This window comes from Ischnura elegans, chromosome 4 (genome assembly GCF_921293095.1).
Source record: "Ischnura elegans chromosome 4, ioIscEleg1.1, whole genome shotgun sequence".
Classification (NCBI taxonomy): domain Eukaryota; kingdom Metazoa; phylum Arthropoda; class Insecta; order Odonata; family Coenagrionidae; genus Ischnura; species Ischnura elegans.
This window is the reverse complement of record NC_060249.1, coordinates 16465854-16484675: the sequence shown is the minus strand read 5'-3', so window position 1 is coordinate 16484675 and position 18822 is coordinate 16465854. Positions and strand designations below refer to the sequence as shown.

At 39.5% G+C, this 18822-nt stretch overlaps 1 protein-coding gene across 4 annotated transcripts; it reads right to left on the bottom strand.

Moving 5' to 3' along the window:
- Positions 1-817: 817 nt before the first annotated feature.
- LOC124157091 (UDP-glycosyltransferase UGT5-like) lies at positions 818-18563 on the bottom strand. Of its 4 annotated transcripts, none has more exons than XM_046531572.1 (7): positions 18489-18563; positions 14895-15021; positions 13409-13667; positions 12524-12725; positions 8989-9211; positions 8382-8601; positions 818-1412 (listed from the first exon to the last, which is right to left on the bottom strand). In XM_046531572.1, the coding sequence occupies exons 3-7, from the start codon at positions 13627-13629 to the stop codon at positions 1130-1132; spliced, it is 1149 nt and encodes a 382-aa protein (XP_046387528.1). In that variant the 5' UTR covers positions 13630-13667; positions 14895-15021; positions 18489-18563; the 3' UTR covers positions 818-1129. The 4 variants fall into 4 exon arrangements, with proteins under 4 accessions (XP_046387528.1, XP_046387527.1, XP_046387525.1 ...); XM_046531571.1 differs by lacking the exon at positions 18489-18563 and adding an exon at positions 15204-15566 and having other exon boundaries at positions 14895-15053; XM_046531569.1 differs by lacking the exon at positions 18489-18563 and having other exon boundaries at positions 14895-15566.
- Between the last annotated feature and the right edge of the window lie 259 nt (positions 18564-18822).

Below are 18822 nucleotides of genomic sequence, written 5' to 3'. Positions count from 1 at the left end.
AACCCAAGTGATATTGTTTTCTGCTGGGCACAGCCCAAAGGACAATGATCTACTGCAATGTAAAAATAATTATCTTAATGATATGGAATGTGTAAAGTTTCTAGGAATTTATGTGGATAGAAATATGAAGTGGGATGCACATATAGAGCACCTATGTAAAAAACTGAATACAGTGTTTTATCTTATATCAGTATTAAAGCATAGTGTAAGCCAGTATGTTCTGAAAACCCTTTACTATGGACTATTCTACTCAAGAATTTCATATGGAATTATAATATGGGGATCTTCGCCCCAACTTCATGATGTGTTTGTTATACAAAAGAAATTTGTGAGAAGTATGTGCAAACTAAAGTATCGAGCTCATTGTCGCCCTTTTTTTAAAAGCCTTAAATTACTCACTGTACCTTGCGTATATATATATCAGAGTGTCATATATGTAAAAAGGTATAAAGGTTGTTTTACTATGAATAATAAGATACATTCCTATGAAACAAGGAGATGTTATGACGTTCATGTCAAACAATCGAACCTAGCTCTGGTATCTAGAGGGCCTGAGCACATGTGTACAAAATTGTATAATAACCTACCTGTAAACATTAAAAGTATAGAAAATATTGATGTTTTTAAAAAGAGGGTCTTTGCTTACTTAATAGAGAAGTGTTTTTATAGTATAAAAGAATATCTTCAATCTGAAATTTAGCATTTTCTTATGTTAATTTGTTAATTTTGACGTGCCCTATATACTTGTTTAATGATTTTATCATGACATATTGTATCCTTGGGCAAATAAATATTATTATTATTATTATTATTACTCGACTTTATCACACATTGTCAGGAATGCAATTTGCGTAACAGTTTAGGACCAGTTACTATTGGCATTTAGAGGCATGATGATTCACCACACACAGAAAGAATGGAGGGAGATAAAAGATAAGAAAAATCAAAAAACCAGAGACACCCCATTGAAATTTACCTCTCATTTCCAATTTTCACTAACATTGTCCAAACAACCTGAGTGAACTTAATTTCCATTTAAAGACTGCAAAAGCTTTATAAAAAATATATCTCTATAACTATAAGAACAATCGTAAAAATATACTTTTTGCAGCAAAACCTTCAGCATATTTCACTCTTTTTTGGGTTTCCTCCTTTTCGATGCACAGAGGATAGATACTATTCCCAAACATACACGGTAAAAAATATAGAATCCCACCAAGACACCAGCAAATATAACTGCCATGACGTCAACAAGATGATACTCAAACCAAGAGAGGTCCATGGCTGATGACCTGAGGTGTGGGGCTCCGCCATGGCGCAGCACATGCTCCACCCAGAAGACACCACGCTGCAGTGGTGTCTGAGGCTGATCTCTGAACACTGAAGACAGCTTCCGAGCGTTCTCGGCATAACTGTACCAAAGAGAGAGAAACAAAACACGTGAGCAAACTCTAAATCATTAGAGAGCCAACTTCAAAATGTTGAGCCAGCTGAAAAAATAAAACTATATAACATTTCATAAAAATAGCCAATAAATCAATGGAACAAAAAATATAAATCAAAACATTGAAATCATTAAAATATAATCTCTATACAGTCCGGCCGCCGAGAGTTGTCCGTTGATAGCTAGAAGGGGTAGGGGGCAATGTTGCCAGGTCAGAAAGGGAAACGCCCACCTCACATGTAAACAAAAGGGTTCCGTGAAGAAATGAGCTGGAAGGGACGACGGGCATGAAGGGCCAACGGAAGAGTCGCGGTCAGCATTACCTTTTTATCCTTTACTTTCCTACTACGCTGCCCTCACTGAGAAAAATAGCGATCGCGCAAATATCACGTATTGCCCTCAAACGAACTGGTAATTGAAGTAAAATATAGAAAAATGCTGCTAATTTAAATGCTAAAGTGTAAATGATAACTCTAGGAAAAAAAAAACAATCATAGAAAGGACTCCAGTGAACCAAATGCAGTTTCTGATTTGACATTAAATAAAGCAAGTAATTTTCCTTCTTTTCGTTTTATCTAGAGATGTGCGAATAGTATCCGCGAATACTCGAATACCTCGAATATTAGAAAGTATTCGATATTCGAGGTTTCGAATAGTTATGCGAAAAGTACCGCCTCGAATACCTCGAATACTTTGAATTTCGCGTCATACACTGTCGCACGCACGTCGTTGGTAGTTGACTCGGAAAAATTAAGAGAACTCTAGTCGTTTAGTGCTCGCTGCGCCGTTTTACATAAGTTGACGAATTACATCAAATTCGTGGATTTTAGCGGAGAAAAGAGTTCGACGAGCGGAACCGAAAATGGTCGGGTTGGAAAAATCCGAAAATCCCCGATTCCCCCCACCAGGAGAACCTCAGCGCCGTGGGATAGCAACCTTAGGGCATTTCCCACGATCCGCTATCCCCCTCCATTCAGCACTTGCCTCACCCACTCTGACGCTTTCCTCTTCTCCGAAATCAAACAAAAGGCCCCAGATCGCGCAGGGATCGCATTACGAAGACCCCTGCTTCGAAAAAAATATCGAGTTACGAGAACAATAAAAACGTGTTTCACGCCCTCCCCCCTTTTCTCACCCACTGACCTTTTTCTAGCTACCTGCTTCGAAGTTCCCCATTTCTGGAGGTCAACAGCTGTGTGAGTAACGTGGGAGCATTTCCCAAGATCCGGTATCCCTCTCAATTCAGCACTAGCCCCCCCCCCCCCCCTCCTCTGAGGCTTTCCTCTTCTTCGAAATAAAAAAAAGGTCACAGCTCGCGCAGGGATCATATTACGAAGACCTTTGCTTCGAAAAAATACCAAGTTACACGAGAACAATAGAAACGTCTTTCGGGCCTTCCCTTTTCTCCCCCACTGACCTTTTTTTTCCTACCAGCTTCGAAGTTCCCCATTTCTGTGGAGGTCAACCGCTGCATGAGTCATCTATTAGCACAAAAGGTGTCTAAGAATGACTTTCGTCAATTGATGTTACACCTTTATTGAATTGAAATATTAGTAATGTGCGCGTAATTTCAAAAAGAATAAGACCAAACACTACGTATTTCTGAGTTTATTTAAGCATATTACGCAAAGAAATAAATGTCAAAATACGACGGAGACTTAGCATTCAGGCGAAACTCGATATGAGCAGCAGAGCTTCTCGGGAGTTGATGCCGTATTTTTTTCCGAAAACATATACCAAGTTACAATTTATGAGTGGTGCTATAAATCTTTATTGTTACAGTCCCAGACAAAGGGATATTTTCTCAGAATATTTGGTTTCTCCCTGATAGCAATTCCAATTCATCTTCTTATCTCGTGAGAACTCCCAAAGATGGACTAATAATAATAACTAACAAAAAAAACTAACAAAATAATTGAAGAAAATCCGGTGGAAAAGAGCTTGTATTTTACAAAATGCCTGAGATTGTCAGCTAGCACTTGGCAGCAGGAGTGGGGGTAAAGTGATGTTAGTTGAATTAATTATATGCCCAATTGTTTCCATAAAATTAAAATATTCATTAATCAGCTAAATTCCTGTTCGAATCATTTAAAGGAAATCAAAATTACTCCCCAAAATCTTGTGTTTCCTGCTGCATAGGCAACCGAGTCAAACATACCAGCATTCATCATTTAGTATTCGAGGTATTCGAAATTCGAGCAATGATTTAATATTCGAATTCGATATTCGAATTCGAGAAATCTGCTATTCGACCCATCTCTAGTTTTATCCTAGTTATATATCATGTGGTATCTATGGGGGAGGAAGAAGGCTGGTGGAAGGGGTGGCTGGGAAATCTGAAGTAGGTGATAGGGCGGGTGGTGAGAGTTGGAGAGGGGCGGGGTGTGTCGACGGCTTTGTACCTGAGGATGACGCTGCTGCGTCCAAACTAGTAGTGCCGCTTAAATAAATTGGTGGATTAAAACAAAGTTTTGTTCATTTTTATTCATCTTATTAAAATATTATTACAGGGTGGCCACTCCAATTTAAAGATGATGTTATCCTTCTCCAGACATCATGTCCTATTTTCCAGATTGTTTCATATCAGAGACCAAACAATTGATCTTTATTGATGATGAAAATTTGGTCAACAGCAGTGTAATGTTCAGAGGAAGGCACTGCGGGTGTAACCCAAACGTTTTCTCACTAATAGGAATGCTGATAAACAATTATACCACATTCAGAAAGGAAAGAGGATCTTACAGCGTATTAGCCTGGCACTTCTGGGAGAATGTGTGCAGTACTCTCGCAGCAATTGTATTACCTACATTGCAAGCTGAGTAGTATTCTGCATCAAAGGACCAGAAGACACAAAAGAGAATAACCTACAAGGCTTCCATCACCACCTTCCAAACATCCAGGGATAACCAAATTATTAAATTTGAGTCGCTAGACAAACAGCAACATACTGCTCTGGAAGATGACGCCCCAAAACTCAGAAGATAGCTTAATATTTGGCACTGACTGCACAACTCCCTCCCTCCGAGTAAGATTTCAACTACAGTATTCAGCACATTCCATCCACATCATATCAACAGGACAAATTTTGCATTATATCAATATTCTTTTTGACCCTTTCTGAGGATCACTAGACTGGAACAGACAGAGCAGTATAAATAGTTGTATCAGATTTTCAATTGGTGAGATATGTCAAATCTTATCCTACATTAGAACATCAAGTTTCTGAGTTCACTGAGGAGCAACAACAGCTGTTTACCATAGGAATGAGTGTTAATGATATACAGTGCAACCTCGATATAACGACACCCCACGGTGCACTAATAAACACTCGTTATAGCGAATTGTCGCTTTACTGAAGGTGGAGCAAATAATAGCCAATATACCTGTTGCGAACAGATATACAGGAACAGGAGTGGTGCGGCGATAGATAAACATCTATCCGATAAATGTAAGCATAAATCCAGACGATAGGCGATGTTTTTTGCATCACTAAATTTCCTTACTCAAACAACGACTAACTATTCAAACAATTTATAAGCGCCGCACTGAATAAAATCATGCAAAGCATTGTTTTGTCAATCATTATGCCAACGCACAACCGACAAAGCCATTTTTCTATGCACTTAATTAGTTCATTTACGTGATCATTCTATTATTTTGGTATTTTCCACTGAAAATTCAAAAAATGAACTGATAAAACAGTATCGCGGTTATTTAATGCCTCAAATGTTTCCATTGGTGTATGCTTATTGTTTCTGTACGTTAAGCGGCAGTGAAGTAAAATAACGCATTACATTTGTTTCTACAGGCGAAAACGGTGAAAGGTTGTATAACGTTCCTGCCTTGGAAGACTTTTTCTATCAGATAATGTAATATCTTCATCATCTACGGTAAAAAGTTTGCTAAGCTTGAAAAATGATGTGATTAAAATTGCCGTTGTTGAAAAAAGTTTCTTTTTGACTGTTACGCTCGCGACGTATTTGAAACAATACACCGAGTTTACCACGTCACTGCAAAGGAGAGTTAGTTGTTCTGTGAGTTCTTCCAGCGGCCACCAGGGGATGCTCGGCTACCCACGTGACAAAAGAGAGCGCCAGTACGACTCCGACCGCTGACGCGAATAGTTCACACTTGTAAATCCGCAGCGGAGAATAAATATGTCCATCCGAATAATTCACGCTGAGTATCATTGCTTCGTACATCCTACATCATCGCTAAGGCGCACTATACCTACCTTTAGAGGCATCATTGCAAGAAATACCTCATACTGCAAGGGTTTTGTCGGGGAGTTGTATGTAACAAAGTTCCGTTTCGTGTATGTTATATGACGCGGGGAATACTTCTAAAGATACTTATGATAGGAGTCCTTTCTTCCACGACTTCGGGTTAACACCACAGGCATCACCAGCAATTATGAGGGGAGATAACGCTTTGGTGCTTTGCATTAGTATAATCAACCTTCCGCACTTAAAATTCTCGATTCGCAATCTATCCCTGAAATACTCCGCTTTAGGCTTAGGCATAGCCTCTTTCTCAGAGGTTCCCGCAGATTTGAGTGGGCAAAACCACCCGAACAAAGCTCCTTATAACTCTTCATCGTCTGCATTCCTTGGGTGCTTTTGTTTTTTTTTAATTTTGCAGAGCGAATAGGAAGATAAATTAATTTCGAAACTCTCACATTACTCCTTTATTTTTATTTTCTCGCTTAGACGTGTTTGGTGTTTTTTTGGCCATGGTGACTGCCATCAAATGCTTTCTATTCACGCAACTCACGGACGTGCGGGTATGCTGCAGACTGCTTTCTGCCGCCCAAGGAACAAAAGAAGATGAAGCATTTGCGAATTCTAATGCCACATTATTTTCACCATAATTAAGTACTTATTTATCGATCGACAGTTTACCACATAAATTTGAGACTGAGCACTCCATTAACTTCAGTTCTAACAGATCGCTAGCAATTTCAGAGGTTATGTAGTCTTGATGAAAGTCTTCCAGCAGTGAAACCTTCGCTATGGCGAGAGCCAACACCAAAATTGTCTCGTAAAAACGAATTTTTTAACACGCTTATTATAGGGTCAGTTGATGGTGCATCGGCTATTTCTCGTTATAGCGGGGGTGTCGCTATAGCCCGTACTCGCTTTAACGAGGTTCCACTGTAGCTACATATTTGTGCATATCACACAGCAAAATAGTTGGACAAACACTTTCCCAATCCCAAAAAAATCCGCTGATCTAGTACTACTAGATTAACGGATTTGATTCGGTGGACGATTGTTAAGTGTTTTTGCAGTGAAGGTATCGACTCGGAAAATCTTGTTCTTTTTTCAATCATGAATCAAAGTCAGAAAATGTTTTAATACATTCAATGTATGCGTGATTTTCATTAAAGTCGTCAAATCAGCCATTAAAATAAGAAAGAAAAATAGAGAGAGGTTTCCACGCCATAACTTCCATTCAGATACTGCTTTTTTACAAACGGCGCACATGGTTCAAAAGAGGGAAGCTTGCTGAAGGCCATACACACGATCGGAAGACTCAGAAGTGGATGTTAGTCACGTACGGAGGTGGGAAAGGCCCCCTACCTGACTGGCAGAGCACGTCAACTGACAAGCTCTGGACTGAATGTGTTAAACTGTCCACGGTCAAATCAAAATACAGTGCAACCTCCATAAAACGAGACCCCACGGTGCTCAAATAAACACTCGCTATAGCGCATTGTCGCTTTACCGGAGGTGGAGCAAATAATAGCCAATATATCTGTTGCGAACAGTTATACAGGAACAAGAGTGGTGCGGCGACAGATAAATTTATATCAACGTAACAATATATATAAACGTAAGCATAAATCCAGATGAAAGGCAATGTTTTTTGCATGACTAAATTTCCTTACTCAAACAACGACTTATTCAAACAATTTATAAGCACCACACAGAATAAAAATCATGCAAAGCATTGTTTTTTTGGCCATGGTGTCTGCCATCAAATGCTTTCTAGTCACGCAACTCACGGACGTGCGGGTACGTTGCCATCTGCTTTCTGCCGCCCGAGGAACAAAAGAGGATCAAGCATTCGCGTATGTTAATGCCACAATATTTTCACCAAAATGAACTACTTATTTATATCGAACAACAGTTCACTACAAGAATTTGAGGCTGAGCACTCCATGTCAACTTCATTTCTAACAGATCGCAAGAAATTACGGAGATAAGGGACTCTTGGTGAACGTTTTCCTGCGATCTCTCCGGCGAAACTCTCGCTATGGCGAGTGCCAACACCAAAAGGGCCGCGTAAAAACAAATTTTTTTGCATGCTTATTATAGTAGGGTCAATTGATGGTGCATCATCTATCTCTCATAATGGCGGGGGTCTCGCAATAGCCCATACTCGCTTTAACGAGGTTCCACTGTATGGATTGATACCACAAATAGCATTGAACATCAACTGATTTAAAAACTTCGGAACACATACAAAGACATTGAAAGTGTATCTAGTGCCCCACTCATATTTTTGAGCCAGAATGTCTCCTCACTGATGAAGCTCGCTCTGCACTTGGTCCATGTGCTAATAACAGTGCTGACACTCAGCAACACAAAGGAAAGCCAGGAAAAAAGCTTAGTGATAGAAGTTTAGCTATTCCTTAAGTTTGGTTATTTTCCCAACGGATGTTTCAACAAATTCCACCCAGTGCATTACTCTTTGTTGAGACTAACGGAATTAAATTGCTACACTAAGGAAAAATTGAAAAATGCATCAACAACTCAACAAAAAGTTAATAGCATAGGTCTTCCTCCCAATAGTTGGAGTGTTACGAAGATTCTGAATGAATTCAACATCAGACAGTTTTTGTCTCGTCATCCCATAGAAAAAGCTACTGAAAAAGAAAAATTTCTATGTAATTAAGATAGAAAATTATTTGCTTTTACTGACTCAACCTTACCTAACATTTGAAAGTAGCTCCATGATGGCTCCAAGAAGATCTTCCTTCCTAAACGTCCAGAAATTTAACTTGAAACCCAATCCTGCATCCTCAGCATGCCGAAGATTGAGGAACTGGTCCCCAAAAAAAGGAAATCCAACGATGGGTACCCCATGGTAAACGGCTTCTTGCAAACTAAGGAGACCACCATGGGTGACAAAGGCCACTGTGTGAGGATGGGCTGAAATGTTAATAAGGGAGAAAATGATTCAGCGAAGAACATACAATACCTGAAGAAAAAAAAAACCTTTAAAATGAACCATAGCATTCTTTTTTATCTTCCTCATATCTGGAGATACGACGTTTCGTGCCATGACACTTTAGTAAATTTCAGTTTTACAACATTGCAATTTCGTACAAACCATTGAATGCATTACAAAACACTTTGGGATTTTCATTTTCTAATCTAATGCAGATGATTTGCCAAATTTTGTAAAAATTGGTGACTTAAGGGGTTATAGCCAGATCAAAGTCTAGTAGAATGACCCACTCGATAAAAGAGAGATGTCATATGAACATAAAATCCCTTCTCCAGCAGATTTTAAAACAGAAGTCTATAATGACTCACCTAGTATGGATTGCTGTGGCAGCCACTTAGATGCATGAACATTTGGAGGCAGTTTGACATCAGTTGCTTTGCTTCCCCACCTCCAGAGAACTTTGCACGGTAATTTAGCCAATGTACCCAAGATGGCAGCCAACCTCTCTTGGTCTATGGTATCAGCATCAATTGCTGAACCAAGGCTGAAAAGTATTACCCGCTCATTTTTATCCAAGATCTCCTGCAATTCCTAACAAAAATGAAAAATGAATACATTAATAACACCATGAAATGGCATTAAAATTAGGGATGGGACATTTGAAAAGTCGAATCACCGAATACCTCGAATAATGAGCTTTTACAATACTCAATATTCGATGACACAAAGTTATCAATTATTCGAATTACGAATACACAGCACAGATCGTCCATGATTCTCTTTAAATCCATAGAAAATGGCTGGGTCTTACATGAAGGTTTGCACATTTGGGTGGTTCAATTATTTAATTATATTTTTACTATAACTTATCATTGAAAGTAAACACTAAAATATGTACAATGCTGATGCCTCCACGAGAACAACACAAAGAAGGATGTATGTATACATTCAAATGCACGCGTAATTGGCTGTTCCTTTTCCGACTCCCTGTTGTATGATGATCCATGCTCTCAAGTTTGATGTAATCATGGGTAGTAGTTGCGTCAGGATTTAGGAGTCGTATTGAAGTGAATGGCCTGCCAAGTGTTCAGCATTTTTTTATTTTAACTGTCATTTATATTTAAAATTGGTGGAAAAATGCATATTCCGTAATGCAGTATTCGATATTTGAGTGAGGTCTTCAGAAAATAATTAAATATTCGTATTCGATATTCAAATTAAAGAAAAATGCTATTCCACCCCTCGAAGAAGTAGATATTCGCTCGTACAACCTATGGCAGAAAAAATATCGATTAGTTATCGAGTTTTTTATGTGCTAAAAATAACAGTGACCCATATTTGTTATTCCTCGAAGGAATTTTCATTAATTTCTGCAGAAAAATCTCTTATAAATCCCAAGTCCGCAATCAACGTGAAAATTTGCAGTTCTAGCGATGGATGTGGTTGCGCTGATTCCTGTAAAATACAACTTGTTATACAGCATGCACACCCGAACTCCGACTTTCAACTATTTAAAAATTGTATTCTTAAGTTTGGACATTTCCATCTGTGGAATTAAAAGAAAATGAAGTTCAAGCAGAAATCTTTATCGCAGAAAAGAATTGTTTAGTACCCACGTAACCGCATTGAAATTTTGAGTGTTGGCAATGAACGCCGCGAAAAAGTTAAGAAAAAGTTGACACACGATATTAATTGCGTAATTGTTCACATGTTTCTGGCGGAAGATTTTATTAAGCTGCATTTTCTCGTTCTCTCATATTGTGCATCTGTAAATAAATATTGCGTAATTGAAAGCTTTTCCCCACTAACTTTGTTGCACGTTAATGACGGAGTTGGCTGAATAAAAGCTCACTTTTAATTAGCTTCGTGCTTTGGAAATACTCTTCGATGTTTCCAGCGAAGTAAATATTGAAATGATGATATTTTCACGTTATTTTATTGAGATATGAGAGAATGAAAGTACGTTTCCGTGCGTGAAAGATTGAGTGTATGTGTGTGTGAATATATCTAACAATATAGTTATTTACTGGTATTTTTTGTGTGTTATTTGCTCGTAATCCTATACACTCCTCCTGCGTGCATTAACTGTGACAGTGAAACCACCAGATTCATCGATCAACGTTATATATAAAAGGCAGAAGATATAATGATTATAGGTAGGTAGACAATGCATTCTTTGGGCCCTTAGATCCCAGTATAACATTATGAATCAATTTAAGTATTCAGTTTAGTAATTTAGCGCTGAGATACCGTACTTTCCCGAATCCACGGGATCGGTCAACTCTGGGAATAATTTTGATTGGCAATGCTCAAGATGCAACTCTCAGACTATATTAATGTTTATCGATTTTGTATCTAATAACGTAAGAATTCGCGGTAGAGTTCATGAATATTGCAGTGAATTGAATGAAACTTCACTGAGAATTTACCGCGCATTTCTCCACTGAGAATTTCACCGTGCCGATCGAAATCTCTGAAGCACTAACGCAGAATGTTCGACTTACGTAAATTTTGACTTACGCAGAATCTGCCGGAACGCATCTCCTACGTAACTCGGGGGATGCCTGTATAATGATTATATAAACATTTGAATCATATTACATTATATAATGATTATATAAACTAAAGGCCTGGTTACACGGTGTGTTAACCCGTACGGGTTAATGTCTAAATGTATGAACGCGAGAATGAGCGGAAAAATTCACCATGTAACCACCCCAAAATGTACAAATACATGAACGCGTGCACGGAAAATAGAACCTGTTCTAATTTTGTTCATGCATTCGCACAAGTTGAACTCATAACAGAGCCACTTGGTGGGAAACAAAGGAAACAACACGTTAAGTTGTCATCTGCAGGGCTATTGCTATCCAGTAACTCTATACGCGTATTTGTACTGTATCGTTAAGTGCTTAATCCTAACACAAACTCACCATTTGCATCTACACAAATATTCATATAGATTATCCCTGCATGTATGCCGGACATACCAAGTTTATGCCTATGGTATCTTATTGGTTGTATTATGCCGGAACAAAACAATCGATGAGGTTATAACAGAGTTTTCAACACGACATTTGTGAAACACAACGGCTGTCATACGACTAATAGAACACGTTTAAACATAATTTATATCATACGAATTAACGACAATTCTACCTTTTATACGTCCGAGGTGGTAATGCACTGGCCCACCACAAAAAGACGACTCACATTAGCAAATTCATAAATCGACCAGACCTCTTAACCAACATCTTTTCCATCAACAGCAAATATCTTCTTAACTTTATAACCGTCCCAGACAAAAGTAGAACAAAGTATTAAAAATATCTACTCTCATACATTATCTACACTCAGTGAAACAGATGACAGAAAAATGTCTAGTAAACACGGCTTAAAAACAAGATGCGTCCACAAATTTTCAGCATAAGTATTAACTTTGATAACAGTTTGAAATTAACAGAGTACTATTTAGATATAACATTAAGCGAGCAATAATGATAAATATTACTGGCACGAAATGAAACAACTTCGGCAACTACAATGAACACCATTGTTTACACGTCAGCGCAAATATATTACCAGTATGTGAAATTTCCTGGTCCTACAGGAAACAACGAAAAGGGAATTATTTTCTGGTAGGTATCGTCTGCTTCCTATCTATTGATACTGTTTATACATTTAACTTTTGCGCACTGTAAAGGGAATAAACAAAAACTAAATGCCTCGCGATACGAGAAAATGAGTGGAAACTTGTGCGAATGCATGTACCGTGTAACCGCTCATTCATGCTTCTCGTTCACGCAAACGTCCATGAATTCAGACATACAAACAGACACGCATTCATATATTAACCCGTACGGGTTAATGAACCATGTAACCAGGCCTTAATAATGCCATTACCTTGGGAAGTGGAGGAGGATTCGCCATAACATGCATTCCACCCACATCAATCATGTTAGGCACAGATGGGTGGACTGGTGAGAGGACTGGATGACCATTGAGCAACACCACGCTGATGTTCTTCTCCAACTCCCAGAGAGGAGGAAAGTCTTGGCCAAAATATTTCCTAGCAATCTCATCCTGCTGAGCTAGCGCCACATACCTACATAAAGACAACAAGCATATTACCACAAAATAATGGCCATTGAGCACTTATTGAAGTAAAATTACTTACTTAACCTGAGACTTAAACACCAAGAGAATATGGGCTCAGTGTAGACGTTAATGATCAAAATAGTGAAACGGGCATTAGGCATTTCTAGTTTTAACCGAGCAGCAATCGCGCCTCATCTGAGAGATGACTTTTTGTTGCTAAGTCATACCAATTTATAGTAGCATAAACTGGAAGTGTGGCCCTCACGACCTTTTCCCCATTTCCTCTTTTAAACTACAATGTATACAAATATAAGAAGCATATACAATGTGCACTTTTACTATATTTGGTATTTCTCAGATGTCATTCAACTTTTTGCATAACAAAAGCATACATACAAGGTCATCTGAGAGATGTCACACGACCAACCACAAGATGGCTATTTATAAATTTCAATTGCTAATGCAATTCTCGAAAATATATTTTTTGCACTGATGACCCACTAGAGGAACTAAAACATAATACACACACAAATACTACAATGTTTCAAGAACAATGGTCTGACTGATAACGTACGACTGATCTTGGTTGAAACAGTTCAGGACTTCAGGTTCCTTCAATTTCAAACTCCAGGTTTAAGCATGGAGCACAAAAGAAATGCAAACATAATATTTCTTTATGAGAAAACCCACCTGCGATACAAGGTCACTCCCGTATTAAAGATGGTGTTGTGCAACCTATCCCAAAAATTCATTTTTCGACCAAAAGGTAAAAACCAGTTAGGCACATGAGATGACATCTTTGGGTTGCCAACAGCATCATTTGCCCAAGCCATGGTGTATTGAGAAACCATTGCAACAAGAGGAGCATCATAATGTCTAGCAAATCCCATTAGGCAATCAACAAAAAACATCTCCACTATGACCAAATCAAACTTCTCTGATGAAGGGTCTGCAACACATGCAACAAAAGAAAACGTACTCTTAAGCGAAAATGGGAGATGAAATGTCCACTCATTAAAATTAATTAAAAACTACGGTGACACAAAGATAATTAAAAATGTTGAATTTATGAGGTAATCAAGACACCATGCCATATACATCTCTCAAAAGCTTTTTTCATTAATTACCAACTTTCAACTTTAAAGAACCAAACTATAATATAGCGCATATGAGGAATACACTTTTATTTGCCTAACGCCTTAAGCCAAACATTCAGCGTAAATATAATCTGCGTCGAAAGACATGATAATTTGGAACTAATGAGAAAATCACTCACCAGAAGCTGTGTATGACAGATACTTTTGGAGTTCTGGAGATGAGAGCTGCGTCTCACATATTCGATTCCCATATTCCCACAATGCTAAATGCTCCTTGAGAGGGGAATTTTGCGGACTAACAAGAAACCCAAAAAATTTCTCTTTATTGAACGGTGGCATCGGCAAAATTAAATTCGAGAAATTAGGAGTTACAGCCTCTGATATCCGCAGAGGACTTGCAAACACAACTGTGTGTCCACGTTCCGCCAGAGTTCTCATCAACGATTCGAACACCATCAAATGACTGGGAGCTGACAGGGGAAATAAGCCCAAAATACGATCGGCATTGGCATTTTCATCCAATAACAGAAGAAGCAAAAATGAATAACAACGAAATACGAATCTCATTTTGAAAATTGTCGTCCTTTAACGCTAGCAACCACGCCGCTTTCCCATAACGAACTTCAACAACGAAACTATGTGCACAAGATTCACGCCTCTATAAATCCGCTAAAAACAATCATCTGTTATCCTGTTACTGAAAAAACGAACTAACACACGTCAATATGAGAAGTAAAATTGATCGTATTCCTCCTATCTTTGATATGTTAAGAAGAAACACAACAGGAAGATGTATCTGAAGCAGCATGCCTACACAGGATGCACAGGAGCAAGTTGGAGTTAGGGAGGGATCATGGGAATCAGCCTCATTTGCGCAGCCTATTTAAAAGCGATGGTCCTACGCTTGACCCGAAAATGGCCCACATTAAATCAACAGTTGCATGATACGAATAAGAAATTCATTCTAACTATAATTTTTAAACCAAAAACATTTCCCGGAAATAATGGAAGCACCCATCCCTACCGTGACGCCGGAGATACTATGTTGCATTACGTTACAAATAACTCGTTTTACTCACCAGAAGCGTTGTATGACAGGTACGATTGTAGCTCAGGAGATGAAAGTTGGGTTTCACATACGCGATTGCCAAATTCCCAGAGTGCGAAGTGTTCCTTTAGCGGGGTATTTTCCGGACTCACAAGGAACTGCAAAAAAACTTTTTTATCCACAGCTGGAGCTGGAATGATAACGTTGGTAAAGTTGGGGATTTCGTCCTTACTTAACTTTACCGGACTAGCTACAACTACTTTGTGTCCACGAAGAGCCAAATTCCTCATCAATGCTTCAAAAACCATCACATGACTTGGAGCCGGCATTGCAAACAAACCCAATATCCGCGCAGCATCAGCACTTCTTCCCAAGATGAGTGAAAACAGAAACACAGAAACAAAAAACACATTGCTTTTTGAGAGAAGTCCACGAGCATTAAATTTATACATTGTAGCAAAACAATGTTCGTCCCGCCGAGACGACGCCAACACCTTCCTTGTTATTCTTTCGAGATAAACAAATAGTTCATTACACACAGTGCTCGCGTCGTTGGAGAAATGGATTCAAAAAACGTGTGGCAAATTGACTCCTATGCTAAACTTCAGGCTTTACTCTTTCTCGCGGAGCAATCAAACAATGTATCCACCTCGTACCGAACACACGTACCACATCCAACTAACCTTCCCGCACGTGCCGCAACCTCAGGCCTCAGGTGCGAACTGGTGCGAACATGCTAGATGGTCGATTTTGATTTTCGCTTGGCAAACGTCCTTTGTCTGCGCCCCAAAGGTGGCGCCCCATTGGCGCTCTTTATAAATGCAAGCATAAATACTCTACACTACTCTCTAGTAATGTAAACTCTATGAATGCAAGTTACACCTGATCTTTTTAAATGTAAAAATGTTTTCCATCAATGCTATGTAATACAATGATAGAGAATGTATACTAACTATAATTTTTAAACCAAAAACATATCCCGGAAATAATGGAAGCACCCATCCCTACCGTGACGCCGGAGATACTATGTTGCATTACGTTACAAATAACTCGTTTTACTCACCAGAAGCGTTGTATGACAGGTACGATTGTAGCTCAGGAGATGAAAGTTGGGTTTCACATACGCGATTGCCAAATTCCCAGAGTGCGAAGTAGTACTTCATGATTACTATTGCTCGTCATAATAGTGATAATTCACAGTGGGGGTTGGTGGAATATTTCGCTTCGCAAATGGGCAAATGGTGAATAAAAAACTAAAATCGATTTCACGTTCTTGATGCAGCGTTGATGTTCGGGGAGATAATATATTTTAATAGTACTTTTCTCATAAATGTTCGCAAATTTGATCATTTTACGATAGTAAAAACATATTTTACTAGGTATAATTGGATTTATTTTTGTTAATAGAAATGCTTACTTTCGGGGTGTGAGCGTGCGACCCGAGTCGTGTCATATATGCCACCGTGGTCATGCCCTCCGTTTACACTGTGTAACATGCTTTGTAAAACATGTTATATGCAGGGCCGGCCTTAGGGCGGGGCGACCGGGGCAACCGCCCCGGGCCCCGCGCTTTTGGGGGCCCCGCGTTCGTGAAAAAAAAATTAAAATATAAGATAGTTTTGAAAACGGCGTAATTACGAAGTCTGAATTTGGGAGGGGAACACATACTTAGGCAGAGAGTGGCAGGGATTCAAAATTCTCGAGTTTGTAGATGTAGAGTTTAGTATTTTAAGTGAAGGGCCCCGCACTGAAGGTTCGCCCCTAGCCCCGCACCTGCTAGGGCCGGCCCTGGTTATATGTGACTTGTTTCATACATGTTACACGGTGTAAAAGCACCTTGAGCGTTAAAGAAGCTTACCTTTATTCCATATAAACTTTGGTTTTCGAGCTTCTGCGAGAGAGAAGATGAGATATTTCGCAATGATACACATAAGTAATGCGAAGCGAAATGCGTTAGGCTTAATTCACCATCGTGATTTTTTTGGAAAAAACTAGGAAAGTTGGATAACACTCATCTTCTGAGTGAATAGCAAGTGGCGCACTACATAAACCTCCAAATTCACATGACTATAGTCATAATAAACTTGATTAATACAGCATAAATTTGACATAAGAAAGTACACGGACACAGGGGCGGATCCAGGATTTCTTTCTGGGAGGGGCACAAGCAAGGCCGTATCCAGGATTTTGTTCAGGGGGGGGCACAAGGATACCTCGTCATACAAAACGAACGAAATGATAATGGGACCGTATTAAAAATCTAGCATATTTTTAAGGGTCTGGGGGGGGGGCACGTGCCCCCGTGCCCCCCCCCTGGATCCGCCTATGCACGGACAGGAAAATTATAGTGCTTCTGCAACAGAGATTGCCGAAGAGCCAAAGACTGCAGGAATATTATTATAGGTAATGCTTCCATAAGAATGGCGTAAGAGCTTTCATAAGAATGGCGTAAGAAATTATTCCCTATCTTATGATGTGATTTCGTTTTTATTGGTCGCTACAATCTCAGCCGCGAGTGAAAGGAATGTTCTTTCATAGTCATGATGAACGATGGTAAGTTCTATGCGAGATAATTCATGGCTGGCGTGGCGCAGTTTTATTTAGTTCTTATTGCTCTTTTATCTCTTAAATGGAGAAACCCCATCTGATAATGGGTTAAAACAGTAATTTGGATTGATTTATATCTAAAGAAGTGGCACTCACTAGTACTGCAAGAGCTTCCATATCTTCTGATCGTTTTTGTAGAAGTCCCACGGCTGAGAAAAACAATTCAGGAAAGCCGAGGTGATGCAATAGCATCATTGTCGTAACCAGTGCCGTAACTATGGGGGGGGGGGGGTATGAGGGGATAGATCCCCCCCCCCAGAATCCTCAGAGAAATGAAAAAGTTATTTAAAACTATGATCTAGTTTTGAAATGTAATAAATACATATGGTTAAAATTGTTATTGCCAAAATGATGTAAAATGTACATTCAGGCATGTCATTTTTCAAATACATATTTTCCCCTACTCCACGTTTCCTGAGGGGGGGGGGCGCCACCCTAGGCCATTCCATCCCCCAAAGCATATTCCTAATTACGCCACTGATCGTACCCCATTGACTTAAGGTTAATTCCATCGAAAACAGTTTTTCTTTCCTATGCTATACCTCGCAAAACTTTCACTTCAGTTTCAATTTTATAGTACCTTGTCTCATGTAATTCAAATACTCAAGGGAATATGAAGTGCTGGTCCAGTTGCTTCCCCATAGTGAGTTTGTTTTGAGACCAGAGGTGTGTTATTTTGGCTCGATAAAATTTTTGCGTTTAAGTGCACATTTGATGGGCTCCGCTAAAGATGCACTGTTCATGGGCATACCCAGAATCAAAAATAGGGGGGAGGGCAAAACTAGTTGTGGTCGTTCAAGTTGCAACTTTTTTGCTCAGAAAAGGATAATGAAACCTGTCGCGTCACGGGGTCGTTGCGTCCCGCCCGAAATGCAAGTCATGCAGGGCCGGAACTTGGCCTTTACGTTTACGACGAAAATAATTAGAAAGAGAAATGAGGGACTGGAAACCAAAGAATTAAATAAAGTGAACGGAAGAAATGACGGGGGTGGAAAAGAAAATAAGAATCCCGCCTTACCTTGGCGTCCGTTGATCACTCGCTCCTCGCCCGAGCTTCGGCGAGATAAAAGCCGTCCCCTTCGCCTTTGACATCAGGTGAATGAAGATGCGTCCCTTCCGCCTGGACACAGATGAATGACAGATGAACGACTACTGGTGCCAGGCCTGCACGATTCTTCCGGGGCTACTCAAGCCCTCTTTAGGCAAAAAGGTACGGCACAAAACAAAAAAACCAAGGCAGGCGGGAAAAAAGAAGAAAGGAGGGAAATTCAAATGAAAGAAAAGAAGACATAAGGCTATTCCGGCCCGAACATACCGCCCACCAGTGGCGGCGCGTGCGTATACGCATGTTA